Source organism: Lissotriton vulgaris, unplaced genomic scaffold, assembly GCF_964263255.1.
Source record: "Lissotriton vulgaris unplaced genomic scaffold, aLisVul1.2 SCAFFOLD_2741, whole genome shotgun sequence".
Classification (NCBI taxonomy): Eukaryota; Metazoa; Chordata; class Amphibia; order Caudata; family Salamandridae; genus Lissotriton; species Lissotriton vulgaris.
Genome location: NW_028244740.1, coordinates 49,370 through 71,261, shown reverse-complemented (window position 1 = coordinate 71,261; position 21,892 = coordinate 49,370). Strand labels below are relative to the sequence as shown.

At 45.7% G+C, this 21,892-nt stretch overlaps 1 protein-coding gene across 1 annotated transcript in view; it reads left to right on the top strand.

Moving 5' to 3' along the window:
* LOC147667142 (zinc finger protein 436-like) overlaps window positions 1-21,004 on the top strand; it is a 74,478-nt gene extending 53,474 nt beyond the window's left edge. Inside the window, exons 2-3 of the mRNA XM_086948894.1 lie at window positions 20,562-20,688; window positions 20,991-21,004. Coding sequence (XP_086805020.1) covers window positions 20,562-20,688; window positions 20,991-21,004 — 141 coding nt within the window. The remainder of the gene's footprint in view (window positions 1-20,561; window positions 20,689-20,990) is intronic.
* The last annotated feature ends 888 nt before the right edge of the window (window positions 21,005-21,892 follow it).

Genomic DNA, 21,892 nt, shown 5'->3' with positions numbered 1-21,892 from the left:
GTAGTGGCCCTATTACGTGTATATTTTGGCAGGCCCCAATTAGCACAGACAGTGAAGGGTCCTGAGACATAGGGATTCCCCCAACCTCATCTGTGTGCATGAGGCCTACCAGAAGGTCCCTGGATGTCGCAAAAACTGTTTCTTTGGTACATGTTCTCTAGACACTAGCTTCTGCCCCTGTGACTAGCCATAGCCTTCATAGGGAGTGAAGGCCATGTAATCGGCCATCACTCATATTGACAGTGGCTCTTTTCCACAATTTTTAAGATTCCGCTGCTGATTACATAGTGACAGACCTTTGACGCCATCTTCTTGGCACCCACAGGGGGCGGAATGTGGCTGGTCCGATCAGAGACCCCTCCAAATCTTGATGGATATGGCCTCAGCCTGAGCAAAGAAAGATAGCACCTTGAAATACATGCTCTACTAAAACTCCAGTCCTGTCGACACAGGGCTCAGGCCCTTCATGTGAGGGCGGTAACCCGGAGTGTTCACTGACCCGTTCCTTTCTTTATTCACAACCCTGTGGGAAGACCTACAAAACGTCAAATAGAATCTATCCAATGACCTTACAGAGGTACGTCGCAATCTGCATGCCATTGGAGAGCGGGTCTCAGTCATCGAAGATCACAAAACTAATCATGAGGAAAATGATCAGTTAAAACAGGAGGTCATCTGCCTCTGGGAGAAACATTTAGACCTGCAAGCACACACCCACGATTTGCAAAACCGGTTGAGGCGAAACAGTATTCGTATCAGAAGAGTACCAATAAATGCAGAAGGAACTGATCTAAGTCTATATGTTAGCAGCTATGCCTTCATATCATAGAGGTTCCACTGTACAAGGAAATTAAACTTGACAGAGTGCATAGAGTGGGCCTGCCAGTAATAGAGTATGCTCCTCCAGCAGATATTCCAGTTTGCATTCATGTCTTCCAACTAAAGGAGACAATTTTACACAAGGCTCATGATCAGCAACTGGTTCACTTCAAGGGGGCACACGCCCATGTTGTGCTAAGACTTGGCGGCCATAAACCTGCAGAAGTGCGTTGATTTCTGCCCAGTGATCTCTCATCTGCTGTCCATATGCATTTCCTACTCTTAGGGCAACCTATTCAGGCTTATCTTTCACCTAGACAACAAGCTGCATCAACTACAATCACTATCGCACTCCTGTCAAATACTTGGCATTGATGACTCTGCGGTGGGGGACCAGTCCTAGTGATCAAACTGCACGCAGAAACTCAGTAGGACAGCGACATAAAGCCCCAGCTGGCAGGCTGAAACCAGATCCCGAAACAATTACAATGGAGAGAAGGGCAGTTTTGGATTCATTGTCTGGGGACTCGGACAAAACAGAAATTACATAATGTTGGTGAGGTTTCAATGCCTACTCTATTGCTGGTGTGGCAAGGCGGAGAATCGGGGGGCCTTGACCCACAATTTGACCCCTTCTTTCTTCCTTTTGGAGAGACTGCAGATTCTCCCTTGCAGCATCGACCTCAATGATAATGGTTTCCATCTTTGATTTGTATGTTAATGTTTATAGGTAAAGATACTCCCTTAAAGAGATACCACACACATACCCTGCCATGTTTCCATACTGGCTTTATGTTAATTTTCGAGGATTCCAGGGGGACCAGACTGGTACACGGGTGTAGGTGCAGCTGCTACCCATATCAATTTGACATGGCCCATGCTACCTTAAAGGTTTCTACCTTGAACGTGAAGGGCCTCAACAGCCCTGTTAAACACTGGGCCATCCTCTTACCTTGACCATTTGGGGGCAAATATATGCCTCATACTGGAGATGTACCTAGTGGCTAGGGACTGGCACCGGCTACTGACTCGAGCCTTCCCTCATTAGTTCTTCTCATCTACCCCTTCCAAAACGGGGGGGAGGCATACTAATATCCTGGTCCTTCCATGGCAGGGTGGAGCTCACAATTTCCAAAATATAGGACAGATGTCTTGCATATACAGTCATTACTGAGGACTACACCGTCACATTAGGCTCCATATATTCTCAGAATGAAGGACAGGAAGATTTATTTTCTATGCAAGGCGATCGCAGATGTACTGTCCACGTCGTACAGGTTGGTATTCCTGGGAGGAGACCTGAATCTAGTCTTTAACCCTTTCGCTGCTCATGACGAGCTCAGCTCGTCATGAGGCACGGTTGAGCTGTGCTGATGACGAGCTGAGCTCGTCATGAACAATGATAAATCTGCAAATGCAGCACGGGGGGGAACCTCTAGCAGCCAAGGTGTTAAGAACGAGATAGACCTTTCTGCAAAGCTTTACAATAACACTGGGGCCCTCTCCAAAGGGAGTAAACAGTAGCTTCAAGAGATGGGTTTGAGGGAGCGTTGGCAGGAACACCACTTCCACATGCAGGACTACATCTTTTATTCTCAAGCTCATAAAACATATGCCTGCCTGGATTATTTTTTAGGGAATTCAGATGTTCTTGTAATTGCACTTATATAGCACTTACTACCCCATACGAGGTGTTGAAGCACTTTTTTTGGTGAGTAGCACCCTACTCCAGAACCTATAAGGATTAGTGGTGAAATAGTATAGTGAAATATGAAAGTAATTTGAGTGGTGGATATTAGTCCGTTATTAGGATTGAGAAGGATAGCGGAGGGATAGAAGAGGGGAAAAAAGGTTTGCATATATATAATGCGCTTGTTACCCCTAATGGGGTGTTGAAATGCTTTTTTCCAGTGAGTAGCATGCTACTCTGGAACCCATAAAGGATTAGTGGTGAATTAGTATAGTGAAATATGAAATTTGAGGAAGTGGAGGACATGTTAGTCTTGTTATTTTGATTGGACAGGACAGTGGAGGGATAGAAGAATAAAGGATTTCGTATTTTCTTTTTTGGAGGTCATAGCAGTAGTGGGAGGCTTGGGATGAATAAAAAGGGATGTGGGGGAAGAGTCAGAGCGAAGAGTTTAGAAAGGTTTGTTTTGGGGAATCAGTATAGTAAAAAGAGTTGTTGGGTGGTGCAAGGAGGGGGAGAGTCTAGAAAGGGCTATTTTGGGAGTCATAGTAGTGGTATGGGGTTTCGGATGAATGAGAGAGTGGAGGTAATGGCTATATTGATAGAGGTATAGGGTGAGAAATAGGCTAGTGCATTGGAAAGAGTAGTAGAAAGAGGATTGAGATGAGTCAGAGAGTTGAGATAGAAGATATATTGAGAGAGGTATAGGGTGAGAAATAGGGTAGTGCATTAGATATGCTGAATTAGAAGAAAGTAATATATAGATCCATAAGTACATGGATTGTTTATAGATGCATAAAGGAAGTAAGTATATGTAGAATAAAGATATTGATAGAGGTATAAGGTGAGAAATAGGGTAGTGCATTAAATATGCTTTTTTTCCTTGGAGGAAAGTAATATATAGATTCAAGTACATGGAAGGTATATACATGCATAAAGGAAGTAAGGATATGCAGATTAAAGATGCATTTGATAAACTCTGCTTTTCGAGAGTAGTACTTACATTTTTTTTAAACATAATTATTCTACATGTTTATACAAAGCAATACATTATATAGGTACATATCTATAGTACAAATAAATACTTGTATACAGAGGAGGGATATGCTGTATATTTCTGTTTGCATATGGTGTTAATGTGGGGAAGAGCCTAGTAGTTTTCTGAAGATAAGGTGGTTGTCAGTGGAGCTTATGTTGAGGGTAAAGAGTTCCATATTTTGGCTGCTTGAACAGAGAAGGATTTGCCACCCATGATTTTTTCTTGTATCTTGGGATTTTGAGGCGAGGTGCCACTCTAGAGCGGAGGTTCCTATGATGAATGTGTTTGGTGATATTATTCCTGATGAAGTGCGGTCCCATTCCATGTATGGCTTTGTGGGTGATACAGCGCAGCTTGAACGTGGATCTTCTGGCAACCGGTAACCAATGCAGGGCTTTTAAGGCAGGGGAGATATGGTCTTGCGGTTTGATATGCAAGAGTAGTCTGGCAGCCGAGTTCTGAATCTGTTGCAGTCTTTCCATAGTTGTTAAAGGTGATCCGCGGTAGAGGCTATTGGTGTAATCGAGTTTGGACAGAACAAGTAAGATGGTAGCTTTGACCTTGTGTGGAAATCCCAAATGGGGGAATATTTGTTGCAGAGTTTTTATAGTAGCAAAGCTTGATCTTGCTAGTTTGTCCACTTAGGCATCCATCGATCGCTTGGAGTCCATGGTCATTCCGAGGTTTCTTACTTCCTTCGATACTTTAGGCAGTGATCCCAATTCATCAGGCCAGGCGACAAGCGGGTCATAATGTTTCCAATCGCCACAATAGATTGTACATGCTGTATTCTGGCTTCCTTTTGAGGTGGCATCCCTTTGCTTTTCTACAAAACATTCTGCCATGTCCTAGCTCCAGTCCTAACCCGGCTGTCAGTGGCGGCTGCTGGGGCATTAAAGTCATGGAGCAGCTTGGGGGGGGAGGGTGGCAGTGTGGGGGGGCAGCGCAGGGAAAAGAATAAAAAAAGGCTTATCTGCCATCTGCAGCATCAGTGCTCTTCTGGCCTCTGCTCATCTACTCCCAGCATGCCACAGGCTCCCCAACCCAATCCAGACACTGATCTCATGCTGGTATTACCCAGCATGAGAACAGTGCCGTGATTGGTGTGAGCAGCCTAGTAAGGTGCTCACTAAGGGACTACGACCTTCCAACTGGCACTACAGCACAGCTCAGGTGGAGACATTTAAGTTTGCATGACGGTTTGGCTGGCCTTAGACTGCCAGTTAAACTGTCATGCGCACTTGAAGCAGTGCCACCACTCCTCCTCTTTCCTGCCGTCGTGTTGTGCCAGAATGAATGGCCCTGCCCTGCCCCGCCCCACCCTCGGTTGCAGGAAGTGAACTAGGAAAAATTAACTTATAATAACCGTTATCATATTATTTTTCACTGTAGAAAAGCAGTGGGGTGACACTCCTCCACCTTAGCAGAGGAGCTGCTGCTGCTGTTTCTTTAATTCGATCACAGGCTCTGGGTTGAGTCCCTCTTCCATGCTAGAGGAAGCTATAGTGGTCATAGCTAAACCTGGGAAAGACAGACAACAATGTTCTAAACACCCTTCTTAACGTGGACATTAAACTCTATCCGTATCCTCGCAGCTCGCTTGGGTCCATTTATTCCAATCTTGATCGACCTGGACCAAGCGGGATTCACCTGCAATACACAGTGCAGCGATAATACTAAACGCGTTCTTCATCTCATTGATGAAGCTAAACTCCCAAAAAGGGTGATAATACTTCTGACGGTTGGTGCTGAAAAGGCCTTTGTTCGAGTGCACTGGCCATATCTTGAGGCAACGCTATTCCACTTTGGTTTTGGGAACGGTTTAAGGCATGGATACTCGGCAACTAAAGTCACCCCAATACAACAGTCAGAGTAAACGGACAGGCTTTAGGACCATTCTCCTTTGGCAGAGGCACGCGGCAGGGCTGCCCACTGTCAACTCCTTTGTTTGCTCTCTATATGGAGCCCATGGCTCAATGGTTCGAGTCAATCTGGGAACTACTGGGGTTGCCTTTGGCGGGGAACACCATACTATTGGCTTATATGCATATTCTGTTTTGTTAGATTTAGACCCCCATCCCCCCCTATCGTCGTTCTCCTGGTATTTTTAACCAAACTGGAGACTTTTGGCCAGGCAGCAGGGTTTTGCATCAGTGTGGGTAAATCTCGGGCTCTGTCACTAAATGTCTCCAGCTCAACTTGCGGCACAATACTCTTATCCAGTGGGCACCCCTATCAATTTCTTATTTGGGAATCCAATTAGCTACTTCCGTGTAGGTGACATCCACCTTAAACTCTAGGTCCCTGTGTGATATGTAAAGGAAGACTTGTCCCAATGGAGACATTAATGGCTCTCCTGGTTCAAACGGGTTGCTGCCCTTGAAAATGATGCCCTTCCCAGGATTGTAGTTCAATTTCAAAACTTCCCGGCGACACCCCATCTGGGGATGATTGATGCCTTGCAGGGAGAAAGTAATTGATTAGTCAGGGTGGACAACAGCCCTCAAATGCGGAAAGAGCAGAACTACCAGCCTATATCGAACAGGGACTTGGGACTTCCTAACCTTCTAAACTATTAGTGGCTGGCACAGTTGAGGTATTTAGTGGAGTGGAATTGGGAGGGATCTGAAAAATGATGGCTCTTTCAGGATAGGGCAATTGCAGGTCAGCTCATGTGAAGGATTCCCTTCCTAAGGAGGTTGAATCTCGATTGAAGACTATATTCATCTCCTATCCCTAGAGCCATTATGAAAATCTGGGATCAAGAAAGACAGCGTAAAGGCCTTTTGTCAGTCCCTTCTCCACTGACTTTGGATAATGCGGATTGCCTCCCGGGCAATGATCCAGGTGACATGTGCAACATGGTATTGCGTCCAGTGTCACTCGGTAGGCCACTTTTTCGCCGAGCGGGAACTTTGCTGAACTCTGCTGAGAAAACACACACACACACAAACGCGCACCACGCACACACGCACCCCACACAACCCACACACCCCACACACACACACCCCCCACACCTCCCACATGGGAGTAGGTGTACTATAGAGCATGACATGCAGCTTGCAAACAAGCTAGTATAGAAAGCGCCGTAAAGATGGCCACCTATTGTAACCTTACACTGATTTGTCTCCATAGAGTGAACCCAGAATGAAACCCATACTCCTGGAGGGGGCTGTGGCTTCCCTGGCACATTGCTGTGGAAATGTCCCAAATTAGCGGAGTACTGGATTAGAATTGTAGCTGACATCGATTCACAGCTAGATACACAACTTCCCAGATTCCCTTCATACATGATTTTGGGCCTATCTAATCCCCTTACACACACATTAAAATCCCACAGGGGAAGACCGATAAGGCTAGCAGTGGAAGCTTCACTCCAGAACATATTAACACACTGGGTTACAGAACGTACTCCAACATATCAAGGGTGGCTTCACCACCTCTGGCACATACTGGCAATGGAAAAGATAACCCTCTCTCTAACGGCACAGAGTTCCTCATTTCTGAAATTATGGCACCCATTCATAACCCTCCTCTCAACGGATTTCCAGGAACTTACCAGTCCCAAGTATTTACGTCTTCTCCGTCTGACCGCCATTACCCCGGAGACATATGGAGACTCTGGCTAAATAAGAACCTTGTAGAGATTGTGGTACCATACTTATTGCATTTCAACACATGACTACTGGGAAAGGAGGGAGGGGTGTGTGGTCCTGGTGGGGTGGAGACATATCTTTTCCTCTACTGTTGATAAAAATACAATATTTTACTCGTGCAGAGCGCTGCACAGCTCTAATTGTTTCCATTTCTTTATTAAAATGGCAGTAAAAAGATTTGCACCATACAGCTGCTCCCGCCAGGCTGGGAGTGGACTTCAGGTCTTTCTGCTCTTGCCCGCACTGAGCATAATTTTTAGCTGATCCCAGTGGGCAGGAGCAATGCCAGATCCTGCTGGATGTGGGGATTCGGCTGAGTCCTTAGGACTCCCAAGGAGGACATGGTGAGTGCCCTGGGGCCCACCCTTTCTTTGCCGGTCCCCAGGGATCGGGCCCACATCGACACTGGGAGGGGGGCTGCGAGCCCCCCTCCACTTTAAATCATTAGCTGGGCTCCAGGGATGGGGTCCCTGGGGCTTAAATCGCCCTGGGGGCATGACCCCCCTCCCTCCTTTTGCTACCCTAGGCCGGTAATGGCCTGGGGAGTAGGCCTGCGTGGCCTCCTTCCGCCTGTACTCAAGTTGATATCGGCCCGGAGCAGGGGACTGCTCGTCCTCCCCGTGCCCCCTCACTGACTAACTTTGGCTGGGCCCTCAGGTCCCTGGGGCTGAAATCCGCTAGGAGAAGGGGGTGGGGTGTGTGCCCCCTCCCGCATTTTAATAAGGCCGGCCCCTGGGGATGGGTTCCCAAGGCCTGAAATTGGCCTGGGGAGGAGGGCTGTTGCCCCCTACTTTAAATATAATGGTGGGCCCCAGGGTATGTGGTCCCCGGGGCCAAAAACGGCCCGGGGAGGAGGGAGATGTACACCCTCCCCTAAAACCATGCACTGGGGGACGGGGTCCCCGGGGCTAAAATGAACCCGAGGGTGGGGGCCCACAAGTTGGTGATCTATGGAGGCCAGGCCTTGTGGAACCCCCCCCCCCCTCTGTTTTTTAAATTACTTTTTTTTTTAAATGGTGGTGGTGGGGCCACTTATGGCCTCAGGGACCCCATCCCCCGGGGCCGGCCCTCTCTCCGTGTGGGGTCCCTAATCACCGCACGGTCCCGCCGGCTCCCCGCGTCCTTCGGGAGCCGGTATTGCTTTTCCACATGGGGAGCTGCTAAGATGTAGCTCCCCGTGTGGAAAAGCAATCTGCTTTGGTATTTCCACATACCGAGTTTGCTATGGCAATGGCTATGGCAGGGCGGGAGCCGTGTCCCGGGGGTGGGCCTCTCGGAACACTGCAGGAGCCGGCCCTGGGGGGTGGCGGTCCCCAGGGTCATGACAAGGCTCCAGGAGGGGGGCAGCGTGGCCCCCCTACATCTTCAAAGCCCCGGGGAGGTAGTGGTCCCTGGGGCGTGTGGGGGGGGGGGGGTTCAAGCCCCCCACAGGTTTGAAAAAAAATGTTTTTAATAACAAGCCTGAGGGGATGGCGGACCCGGGGGCAGCTGAGGGGCCATGAGCCCCCAGCCAATATTTTAGATAAGCCCCGGGGGTGGTGGTCCCTGGGGCTTGGGGGGGCTGGGAGCCCCTCCGCAAATATGTAATAGCCCCGGGGGTGGTGGGCCCCGGAGCCCATTAGAATAAAAACATTGCCCCCGGGATTTGGCCCACCCGGGAGCTAATTAATAACGAAGCGCTGGAGTCCGCGCTTCGTTTTTTTTCCTCTGCCGGATCCGTGTAGCCTGCGCGGATTTTGCCGATTTTTAAAAGCTTACAGTCATTTCTAAAGTGTTTCCAGGAACTCCTGTCAATGCTTTTTGCAGTTTGGTGCAGGGCTCCGTCAACATGACGGAGCCTGGCACCTAACTTTTTTTTATTTTCTGGGTGTTGGAGTTTTGCAAAGCATTCAGCATATATCATTACGTATCATTTGACATTGGAATTTTATAAAGAGAATTCAGCTTGATTCAATGCTAAACAGATTGCGAGATTGATCATTTCTATCTAGTGCCATAAGGTAACCCTCGCCTGATGCTCCTTGTGACATATGGAATTTGAATATCCATTTTAACAGAATAGATGGCTTAACTGTGGAAAGTTATTGCATATCCAGGATAGAGTTACTTTGCATCCCAATCTGCTTAAAGATCGAGTTATCCAGACGCCTACGAGTTAAACTACTGTGACGGAGTCCTGACGAAGGCCTAGCCAAAACGCGTTGTCTTCTACAAGCCGCCAGTCTCTGTGCATTTAGCTATCGTTGATTTATGGATTTTTGTCATTGACCTCCTTTGACTACAATAGTAAATGGAAATAATAAAGAAATGATACATGTACTAATGAATTGACATCATAACAATTGTGTTACCTGAAGTACAAAATCATGCAATCAGTTGAAATGTATTTTCTGTCTAAAGAAGAGAAGATATGTGGTTTATAGAATATTATTCCGAAAGTAAATTTTATCTTTTTCACTATTTATTCAAAACATTTTCTTTAAAAAAGATATAAGCATATTAAAAAGAAAGTAATAAACAACTCATATTGTGTATCAGTATTGGTGTTTTCAGTATAAATATTTCCATTTAGTCTAGAGTTAAGATGCCATCTTAAGATATACACTGTGCCCAGTGTTTCTCATTTTCCCAAAAAACTGTTACTAAATTACTCCATCACACTAATGTAGATTTAGAAATGACTGCCAAGCTGATTTCTCAAGCATTTCCAGGAACTGCCGTCAATGCTTTTTGCTGTTTGGTGCAGGGCTCTGTCAACATGACGGAGCCTTGCACCTTACTTTTTAGGTCGAACCTATCCCATTCCGCAAGGAATGGATAGGGTCGAATTTTAGTGTGCAAAATAAGTTCTCAAACCATCAGGAGGATTTCCGACAGTTCACGTGAACACAAGCACACGCTTTTCCCTCGGAGAGTTTCACTTCAAAGGGCTCCCCCGCCCACTGCTTCACACTTCACGGCCGCCAGGCTGTGTCTCGCATTCCCCCCCCCCCCCCCCCCCCCCTCCCCACAGCCATGCCAAGAGCTTGTTCACTTGAGTCAGGGCTGAGTCTTTTTTGTAATCTGGGCATGCCTGTCTTTTTAAAAGCTGGAAACCGCAATTGCATTTTCTGGTTCTACTGCCAGTGCTCGGGTTGTTTTGTTTGTGCTTGCTTCTGCATTAGAAGCAATGTGGAATGGCTGGATTGCACGTAGGTAGGGATTCTTGGGTGATTGCATTTAAGCTCTGAATTCGCTGTTCTTCGTTTAGTCTCTGTATAGAAGAGATATGCAAACACTAGAAGAATGTCAGGTGTGTTGGTCTCTCCCAGTATTTACGCAAATAAGTATTTAAATACCACTATTTTATTTATTTTATAGATATCAAAGCGCCTTATCTAACATAAACATTATACCTTCGTGTCGAGTTCGAGCAATATAAATCTGCAACAACCAACAAATAGACTGAGTATGTTGAAGATGTAGCATGCAAGGAAAGAGGCTTAAGAGCAGGCACTGTAACCTGACGCGATCTCCGAGCCTCTCACTGGCTCGGGCTCCCTCAGGCTTTCGCTTGCAAGGCACAGAGACGGGCCCGGGCTTTTCCGGTTGAACTAGCTGTCAGATGCGGAGTCCCGCCTGGGCTGAGAGACTCCTTCATAGCGCAGAAACCATGGGAGCCCGCTGTGAGCGCGAGCTTTGCTCATGCATAGCGTTTCTTATCGTCTATCGGCTCCTTCTCGGGACCTGCTCGTGCCTGGCGAATGAGCTCACCATCTCATGCGTGTCTATGCCCGCTGCTTAGACCTCCGTTGCCTCATCAGACCATGAGGCAATAGAGGGCGGGTGAAGGCGGCATCTGTACCAATGCCCTGTGTATCAATCTAGAGAGCAACACTACAACGTTGTCTACTCTGTCGCCCTTTGTGGGCTGCGTGCCCGGCTGCGTTTATACCTACACTGACTAAAGAGAATGGACTTTTAGGCACCACTATCCATCCTCCCATATTTACCTGGTAAAGATCCAACTTTCTTTTTCTGCACAAGTTCTTTAACTTCTGTTTCGTGCGCTAGGCACTTTATAATCGTATATATTAAGTATGTGGTCTTGGAGGATTCTTCTGCCAAGTGATGTTGGGCCTGGAGGTTCTCGTCAGCCGGGCAGTGGATGGTGAGGAGATTGCATCCCACAGAGCACCTTGCGCCCAGAGGCATGAAAGGCTCCCTGCTGGCGATATCAGGGGTGCCAAGGCCTCCAGCCATTTTTACGCACAGCAGGCCTCCATATTGTTTGGCCTGGTCTTTTGGAATGACAGTCTAGAGGTTGCTGCATCCCTCGTTAACGTACTATGTTTGATGAGGCCGAGCCAACAAATTAACAGGGAAAGCCAAGTCGAGCACTGGCTCGACTCTCAGAGCCCATACAGGAGCCAAGCCCCGACAATGTTTGCTATGTAAACCATACAGCAAATGTCACTTGAAATGACAGGCTCTTCAGAAGTCCGAAAGGTGTATTGACATGTGGAAGCTTTGTTATTAATATGTAAAGTAATTTGTTGCACTGATAGGTACTTTCTTAAGTGATCGTTTTAAACCATAAACCATTAGTGAAATACCAGGCAAAGCAGTTGTCATGTAAACCTTGTATGTGGCCCAAATTATTATAGAGCAACGTTATTAACTAAAACGCAATAGGTTTTTGTACAACTAGTATTTTGATCTCCCATTTTTGAAAGTGCTTTTTTCAGCGATAATCAAGAAAACGAGATTAGGCGAAATAAAATATTTTCTTAAGATCACACAATTTAGGCTGAAAAGCTGCGATTTATCAAAATTCTCTGCCACTAAATGATTATCTAATTGTCTTTCATTTACTATGTTAACATTTTGTTTTTAACTCTTGGTACATTTGTCTGATTTTTTTTTTTATACAGTGTGAGCGTGTCCTGAAGATATTGGAGCGCTTTTATGTGAGCACCGATTACATTATTAGTTGTATTCATTTTTAAAGACACTAGGAGATTAAGTGATTTGCCTAGAATTACAGGTTGTTGTGCTGACGCCTGACTGGAACCTGGTTCTCCAGTTTCAAAGTCGGCAGCTCTGGCTGTAATGCCACATTCTGGGTAGAGGTGTGGTGACAGACAGAAACCACTTGAAATCTCGGTTAGTTATGGGCTGGAAGTTCCAACAGGACCTTGTGGTGAGCCAGACTTCAGGCTCGAGCCTGGATCGAGCTGTCTTTGGCTCGCCCACCTCTGTTTTAATGCATCCAAATATTTGCCCCGGGGTTTGCCGCCAATTAGGACAATTGCAATCTCAAATTGCTTAAGGTTCCTTCCTCTAATAATTGGACTGTGCTGTTCTGGTTACTCGTAGAAGCCATGAAGGTGCCTTGTAGAGGGCTTACATCTGAGTGTTTTAGAAACTCTAATTGTTGTAGAACTCAGTTGCTTGGAAACCGTGATACTCTCCTGTTTCCTGATCATTGCATCTGCCCTCTGTGGATAGCACTTCCTCCCTTAGTGTGTTTGAGAACTGGTACAGCGACCATTCTAAACTCCTACTGTTGTATGGCCCTCCAAAGCCTGGAAGAGACTGCATGACGCTACATAGGTAATTCATGGATGGTCTATTACGCTTAAAGCTACATTTGATGTGTAGTCTAATGCTGCGACAGCCGCAGTTTTTAGTGCTTTCTTTCCAAGACCCCGTTCTACTGATCAACTCTCACTCTGTTTTTAGTATTTGTTTTTGTATGTCTGTATCTGTTTTTGAGTGAACAGTTTTGTTTTTTAAAGGCATTCCATCTCGGAGCACCACGGTAAGGATGTTTCTGCAATTGGCTAGCTTCTGCGACTGATTCTGGCTGGCAGGGATAGGTGTGGCGCAGTGGCCAGAGCGGCCGACTCCGGCGCACAGGCTCACATTCAATTGCCGGCGGCAGCTCAGCCCAATACCATGAGACTTTGGGCAATAGCACTAGCTCGCGTAATCTTCCCAACGGCCCCCAGCGCCTTGAGACCCTTAGGGGTGATTAGTTTGTGTTTTACAAATACTGGGCTCCGGCCTGTGCTTGAAGTCGCATACTCGATATAGATTCCCTTGTGAACAACAACCAATCCTTTATCGCGAGATCTGGAAAACTGCCTTCAATGTGAAAGAAAATGGACATGAACAGTGTAATTGTTGTTTTTAGAAACCATATACCACCTTCCCTTTATTACCTATTACTCTAATAATGGAGATTCTGTCTCGTGCTCCATTTCTTTGGCTTCTTACCGACTTCCTGGAGAGCAGTTTCCCCTTATGATTAGGAAAACTGTACAGCGTATGTTGCCTCGCACAAAAATTAGGTACACTGTTTAGTGTTACCCATTTACTCATTCTCAGAATATCACATTGCAGGGAACTGGCAAGTCACCTGTCGCTTCACAAAGCTGCAAGTCAGTTCTTTTTTTTTTTTTTAGCGTTGTAGTCTGGAGAGGCTGACATGGCTCGAGCAGTAGTCACTACCTTCAGGCTGCAGTCCGAATTCAGTCTGATGGTGGAATGTATATGGCAGCTGATAGGAGTGCATTATAACGAGAAGTCACTTCAGACTTCAGCTTGCATGACCCTCACGCACCATGTACAAGGGTTGCCTAGCTGTAACATGCAAAGCTGCTGTGTGACTCCAAGTGGGGATTGAAGCCAGGCCTGGACAGGTCCAACACTACACTATTGACATTCTTAGTCACTCTGTTCATCGCTGTGTGTAGGATCTTCGCTCTGTGCACTCCAGGGGATCTCCGCATTTGGTTAGGGAGAAGGCACTCTTCTCCAGTGTTTGTAGGTCCTCATAGTATCACATTGGCCTGCCCGAGCAGCCTTCCTCAGAGAGCTTCACTTCTAAGGGCTCCCCCGCCCCCTGCTTCACACTTTTCACGGCCGCCAGGCTGTCTTGCGCATTTCTCCTCCCCACAGCAATGCCAAGAGCTTGTTACATTCCTTGTTGACAGCTGGCTCTGGACCTTTGACCCCAGAGTGAGTTGAATGATAAGGAGAGGAGAGACACTACATCCCCCACTGTCCTGCCATTATGCAAAGAGCGATCACTAAATTGTATTTTCCAGTCCCGTGCATTACTTCACCGCTGCATCTAGATTTAAAAGGTTTGCTTGTCTTTTTAAGCGTCGCAAATAAAAATGCATCTGGTCCACTCAAGTTTCCAGTTGGAGGTCACAAGGTTGGAAATCATTTTAAAATGGGAGTTAAAATGCGAGCCACATCTTCCTCTGCAGCACAGACCGCTTTCTTTGTGGCTCCTCTTACATCACCTACTGCGCTCTGAAGCTAAAACATTGTGTTTCTCATGCCAGACTACTTTAGCGCATAATGTTTGCTTGTCTTATGCTCACATCACGCATCACAAATGAAGAGCCGTTTTAAGGCACTACATCCCCCACTCCATCCATCCATCCATCCCCCCCACTCCATCCATCCATCCCCCCCACTCCATCCATCCATCCCCCCCACTCCATCCATCCATCCCCCCACTCCATCCATCCATCCCCCCCACTCCATCCATCCCCCCCACTCCATCCATCCCCCCCACTCCATCCATCCCCCCCACTCCATCCATCCCCCCCACTCCATCCATCCCCCCCACTCCATCCATCTCCCCCACTCCATCCATCTCCCCCACTCCATCCATCCTTCCCCCCCACTCCATCCATCCTTCCCCCCACTCCATCCATCCTTCCCCCCACTCCATCCATCCTTCCCCCCACTCCATCCATCCTTCCCCCCACTCCATCCATCCTTCCCCCCCACTCCATCCATCCTTCCCCCCCCACTACATCCATCCTTCCCCCCCACTCCATCCATCCTCCCCCACTCCATCCATCCCCTCCCCCACTCCATCCATCCCACTCCATCCATCCCACTCCATCCATCCCACTCCATCCATCCCCCCCAACTCCATCCATCCCCCCACTCCATCCATCCCACTCCATCCATCCATCCATCCCACTCCATCCATCCCCCACTCCATCCATCCATCCCCCCCACTCCATCCATCCATCCCCCCCACTCCATCCATCCATCCATCCATCCCCCCACTCCATCCATCCATTCCCCACTCCATCCCCCACTCCATTCATCCCATCCATCCCCCCACTCCATCCATCCATCCCATCCATCCCCCCACTCCATCCATCCATCCCATCCATCCCCCCACTCCATCCATCCATCCCATCCATCTGTCCCACTCCATCCATCCATCCCATCCATCCCCCCACTCCATCCATCCATCCCATCCATCTGTCCCACTCCATCACTCAGGGGCACCACAACATCACTATGCGCTACCACAGCATCACTGAACGCCACAGCATCACTCGTCGCCGCCGCCACAACATCATTCAGAGCCACCACAGCATCAATCTGTGCAACCATTCAACAACAACTGATTCAAATATGTTCTCTCAATGTTTCAAACTTTATTACAAATGTCACAAAAAAAATTATTATTTCACTTCTGTTCTTGGATTTTTGTCACAATAAAATACACTGAACATAATCTTCGCAAAAGTTATTTACAAAACTTTAAGCTATTGCCATTATAAATTACAATAACTTTTATTTAAGTATTAATTATTGAAAAAAATTAAAAGCCATTGTTATTTGTAATATCAATGCATGTAAGTCACGTAAATACAACACATATTGCATTACAAATGCTATAGGTGTCACATTTGCGAAAGTTATAACTATTGGCATTGTAAATGACAAAGCTTTTAATTTCGCTTTTTTCAAAAACAAAACCTAAATAACAAATTTGTCATTTACAATACCAATAGCTCAAACTTTCCTAATGCGAGACCTATTGCATTGCAAATGCTTGTTTTTATTTTCGAAAAGAAAATCGCAAAGCAGGACTTTAAAAAAAAAAAAAAAAAGAAATGCCCCCCTTGCTATGGGAGTCATCTCCTCATGGCAAGGGGGGCATTCTTTGTTTTTTCTGTCCTTTACCGCAGGGTTTGCCTGGTGGTGACTGACAGAAAAAAATGGTATGTGTCAGCCCATTCTGTTTTGGCAGACAAATATATATCCAGTTAGACGGCCCTCATTCCATCAGGCCATCTGAGAAGTTTGCGTTTGGCGATGATGGCGTAGACACCAATGTAGCCAAACCTATTGTCCGCCTGCATTTAGAATCGAGCAGGGTGGATCTCTGTGTTGGCAGCAAGGGTACTCAATTACCACTGCGACGGAGTTCCCTTTCCGCAACTTATAAATCAACTTCGCTGTCAGTGGCTTATAAACATTGTCAAATGTATTATAACGTTTGTTCTAATTGTATTCGGTTTTACATTGTATGTTTAAAATGCACTATTTATCATTCTAGTTTCTAATATTGACTAAGGATAGCTCTGCCCCATTGTTTGAAGTGTTAGCCCGCCTCTATTGGTTGTCATGTAGGCCCCCTTCCCCTCTGAACTTCAGATCTAGTTGCAGCCTTGCAACGCACCCACTCACCTATAAGCACTGTATTTTCTTCCTTGTCATTATTTTGACAGCTGTGTACCTCCTTCAGACACTTTCGCATATAATCATAAAATTACAGTTCTCACAACTGACCATTATTCTGTGGCCTCTGCAAAGAGACTAAGAATTGGGTAAGCATGTATTACAAACCACTTTATGACCAACTGATGGGCACCGAGAAATTTGCACTGCATTCTGGCTAAACTCCAAAGCTCTGTTTGGCCCACCCACATCCTGAGCTCACACAGCTGCATTGGGGCGACTCTTGTCAAACTACACACTATGCAAGTAATATGTTGCATGAAAAAATTGCAGAAACACCTCACTTTAGAAATAGTAAATACTCTTAGGGAAAGCAAGAGTAAGTAAAACACAAAATATAAATTGGAACAACCCTATTCCTAGGTCGAACAGGAGGGCAGTGTCTGTTTTGCTGGCTGTGCTGGTTGTGGGCCCAAGGAGGTGGGGCGGGACGTTTGCTGTTGGAATGCCAGGACTATCTGCCCGCCCGTTCCTCCTCCACCTCGTCCTTCCAGGAACGCCACTCTACCTGTGGTATTTTAGTGTCTCCCTTTTCTGTCTCCCGCATAGTACAGTCGCTTTTCTACAGGGAAAAAACATGGGCATTTGTTTGTTTAGAGATTCTATGCAATTGTTCGTTCTGATCTTCTACTTGAATGAAGTTTTTACAAACTTTTTTGTATTGTTTTTTTTGTTGACAATTTTGTTTGCTTTTATTGTTTAGGCTGGGCTGGAATATTTTTAAAGTGTTGTATGCTTGTACTTGCTCTTTTAAGTTTATATCACAAAAAAGAAAATCCCCCATCTTGTTGCTGAGTATTCCCATTTTTAGGTCAAGCTTATAGCGGCAGAGCGCATGTGCTGCTCGCGAGGCATACAGTAATGGAGGATGGAGTGGAAACTCCGCCCATTCTGCGCCCATGTTTTTTATTGGCTTGTGTCATTGTATTTCGAAATGCTGCCGTCTGATTGATTATGAGGCTTGTTAGTCCCTCCTTATAATGGCCATGTCGCCATTTGTACCCTCCCATGGGTGCAGGCCCCTTTACTTCGAATACTACACAGTACGGTACGTTTTATTTAGACTGTGAGCACTACTCTGTCTTTGCATTCTCGCCCCCTTCTCCCCCCTCCCCCGACCGCACTCCTGTTGTCCATGCTCCCCATACCGTTTTCCGTGATGCAATTTAATAGGTCTTGCTTAAATGCGAGTCCTATTGCATTGCACATGCTTGTTAATGTATGTTCATAACCAAAGCCATGCCAAGCTCCGGAGCATATTTACTTGTTGCAAATCGTAAAAATAGTTTACACTTTGTCTCCAGTTCTTGTCGCGTGCCGATTTTGCAGCATTGTGGGACTACGAGAACCAGCAAGCCTTGGGGCACACGCCCACTGGGGCGGGACTCTGTATTTATTAGTCATTCCCGAATGGCAGCCGTGACTTCGTTCTAATGCCAGTGATCAAGGACAGAGGTCTGTCGGAAACGCGTTTGGCGATACAGATGTGCCTGGAATTTGGGGACCGCTTGTCTCTGCAACCTGCAATAAAAGGAGTAAACCTATCCAAGTGCGTGGCGTTTTCATCAGGGGCAACCTGTTGTGTTTGGATTTTGAGCGGTACGCCTAGCCGCGAAAACGCCCTGCTGTTCATTAGTGGACCTGCGATGCTGCAAAATCGGCACGCGACAAGGACTGGAGAGCCCATTATCTGTGGGATTTAATTATGGCAGCGCATGCAGTAAGCCTCAATTCGAAGGAACCCACATGGGTAAAGATTTGTATTGAAATTTAGCAATTCACTGCAGCACCCACTGTGGATTTATCATGGGGTACTACGAGAACCAGCAAGCCTTGGGGCACACGTCCACTGGGGCGGGACTCAGTATTTATTAGTAATTCCCGAATGGCAGCCGTGACTTTGTTCTAATGCCAGTGATCAAGGACAGAGGGCTGTCGGAAACGCGTTTGGCGATATAGATGTGCCTGAAATTTTGGGACTGCCTATGTCTGCAACCTGCAATAAAAGGAGTAAACCTCTCCAAGTGTGTGGCGTTTTCATCAGGGGCAACCTGTTGTGTGTGTATCTATCTATCTATCTATCTATCTATCTATCTATCTCCCGATCTCCCGATTAGTGGTTTTTATTTTTTGGGACATTTCTGTCTGTATTTATCCATATTCATTTTTGGTTTTGTGGAAAAATGAAGCTGAAATTAGTATATTTCCACATTTATTTAACCGATAAATATGCACTCGTGCTTGAATGTCTGCCATGTTTTAAATGCTGTAAACACAAGCAGAAGATCAATCAATGCACTTATATGAAAATATGCACATTTCTGTATCAACCTTGTGCACATCTACTGCTGTTAAAGCCTCTTTACTAAAATTCCTTTATTGTTTAACCCCCCCCCCCCCCCCTCCCCCCTTGCCTATCAATCCACACAGCTATTTGCCTTGCAGTCATGGCAGACCGTGTTTAGAATTACTCTAAAAGAAACCCAATTTCTGTTTTAATCCTCTTAAAAATAAATACAGACAAGAAAATAAATGTGTTCAGTCTGTATTGAACTGTAAAAATCAGTAAAAACTGAAAACAGGGAGCCTTCATTATAACACGTTGAAATTGAAAAAATACTGAGTATTTATAGTAAGGCACCTTCATTTTACTGATTATCATCGTGGTGTAATTGTTATTTGAAAATTACTGACAAATGCTGTCCCCACTGCTATTTCCTGGGCAGCCTTCTTATTTTTTTTGTCCGAAATTGGCACCAAGCTGGGATTACAGGAGGTACACTTGGCTGTCCAGTAGCAACCTGATTGCTATAGGCAGTGGAAGGTAGTTAAGGACCCTTAAGAGACCAATCCAGATAATGTTTATTTTGTTTCTCGATTGCTTTTGATGTTCAAAGGCGAATATGCTTTAACATTTGTTGCAGAATCTGGAGAGAAAAAAACAAGTTTCACTTTTTAAAGCAGTAGTGTTGTATTGCTGTATAGGACTGCTTCTATGCCTCCACTCATCTGCTAAAACTGAACACAGTTGTTATACACCTAACCACCTTTCAAAAATTAGAGAGGTTAGAATATTGTGACCCCTTTGTAAATCTCATAGGAAGTTCCCAGACTCATCCATCTTCTTGATCAACATTAGGCTCCAACTTCTAAGTTTAAGTGCTAGTCCTTCTTTAGCCCCACCCTGTCGGTGATACAATAAAAGATGTATTTTCGCCCTGTTCTATATGGTATGAGGATGCAGTTCATGTGCCAACTCATAACATATCCCTTTTAATAAGCAGGAATGTGTAATAATATTAAACAATTAACAGTAGTGGCACTGTGCTCCTGTTATTTCGCATCACTTCGTGCTATATCCCTCTCACGGTATGTCCCTCCCCGCTCGGCAGCCCTGACTCCTGCCACTGCGTCCCGGTTCTTTCTTCTGCCACTGTTTTCACTCCTTGGCTTTACAGCCTTCCCTACCACCCCTCGCAGCTATCTGGCTCGCTTCACTTATCTGCTGTCCACATGCCTCGCAGTTTGCCCTTCCCTCGCGTCTTTGTGCTCCGCCCATTTCCCTCTGCGGTCCACGCCTCTGTTCCACAGAAGTATGTCCCCTGCCGCATGTTTATCCCCCGCCCCTTTTATCCATGTAGATGGGCCTGTCTCTTGACATCTTCTCAGCTCTGCCCCTCACTCCTGCTGTACAAAAATGCACCTCTCTTCTAACAGATGACCATGCATGACTTCGAGAGCGACTACTGAAACTAGACTCGGTGCAGTGTCCTTCGGTAACAGTGTGTGGCGTTTGTGCTTCCAGGACCAGGTGACGTTCAGTGACATCGCGGTCTACTTTTCGGAGGAGGAGTGGCGGAACCTGGACGGCTGGCAGCGGGACCTCTACAAGGACGTCATGACTGACAATTACCAGACTCTTCTGTCACTAGGTAACGACCCATTCGCTCTCCTTTCATCACCGGGTGTGGTTTATTTTTTCGACGGATGGTTTGGAAGGGTATTTTTTTGAGTTCGATGATGGCTATATTTAACTCTCGATGGCAAGTAATTTACATGTTTGTAACAGCTGTACGGCAAATGCAGACTTGAACCTAATTTCGTGACCCACCCCGTCCCCGAGGGACAGGATACATTTTTAATAACACAGGCAGCGCGCACTTGATACATGGCTGCGCTCCCAGAGGGCTCAGGTTATCCTTCTCTTTGTGTTCCTTTTCTGTTCTGTCTTTAGACTTCCTGCACTAGTCCGCACTTGGCTCTTGATCAAATGGATCTTTTGAGTTAAGAAGTTTTTTCATAATGACATTCTCTACTGTATCTGTGCTTTATTGGTAACCTTTATGCGATGCTCAATATGCTATTGTCATATTCATAAAGCTCACAGTAATCATAATGCTCACAGTAATGGAGATTGTGTAGCTGATTTCTAAAAGCTCACACTTTTGTAAAATACTTTATCGTAGACAGAGCCCCCAGAGTGATATCTGTACATTAGCTTACCTTTTAAATGTTTAATTTTATTTTCAGAATGATTTCTAAAAACCTTAAACAATTCATAATACTTTAACAAATTTACATTCTTCTAAAATATATCCATGTTATGTATACTTGTATCAATAGATTAAACTAGCTAAATGACATTTGAAACAAATTGGACTTCAGATTAATGAGTTATAAAAGTATTACAGTATATACAGCTGAGAACATTCACAAATTGAGCACTGCCTAAGAAAGATAATGATTTTAAATTTTTCTAAAGATAGACAGTAGGAAGCTGGGTCTGTATATGGTATGCCACTAGATGGCTATACCCTGCACAGAGTCCAGGTGTTCCCCAAAAGTGTACAGGGCTCAATGTATCCCCAAGTTCCTCTATTTATGGGAGTGTGCGTGAGCCGCCTTAGGCTTAACACAGAGGAGTGTAAGACATTTATTGTACATAAATAACCAATAACTGACGCACGACTCAAAGAGATCCACACCAATTTTAGAAAAATAAACTTTGTTTGTACTTTATTTTAAGACCAAGATCTTCCAATAAGGTAAGTACGTTTTTAATCAAAAATACTTTTCTCTTTCAAAAGTTCAAAGTGCAATTTCTGAGCAGTTTAATGTTATCTTACAGAGGAAAAC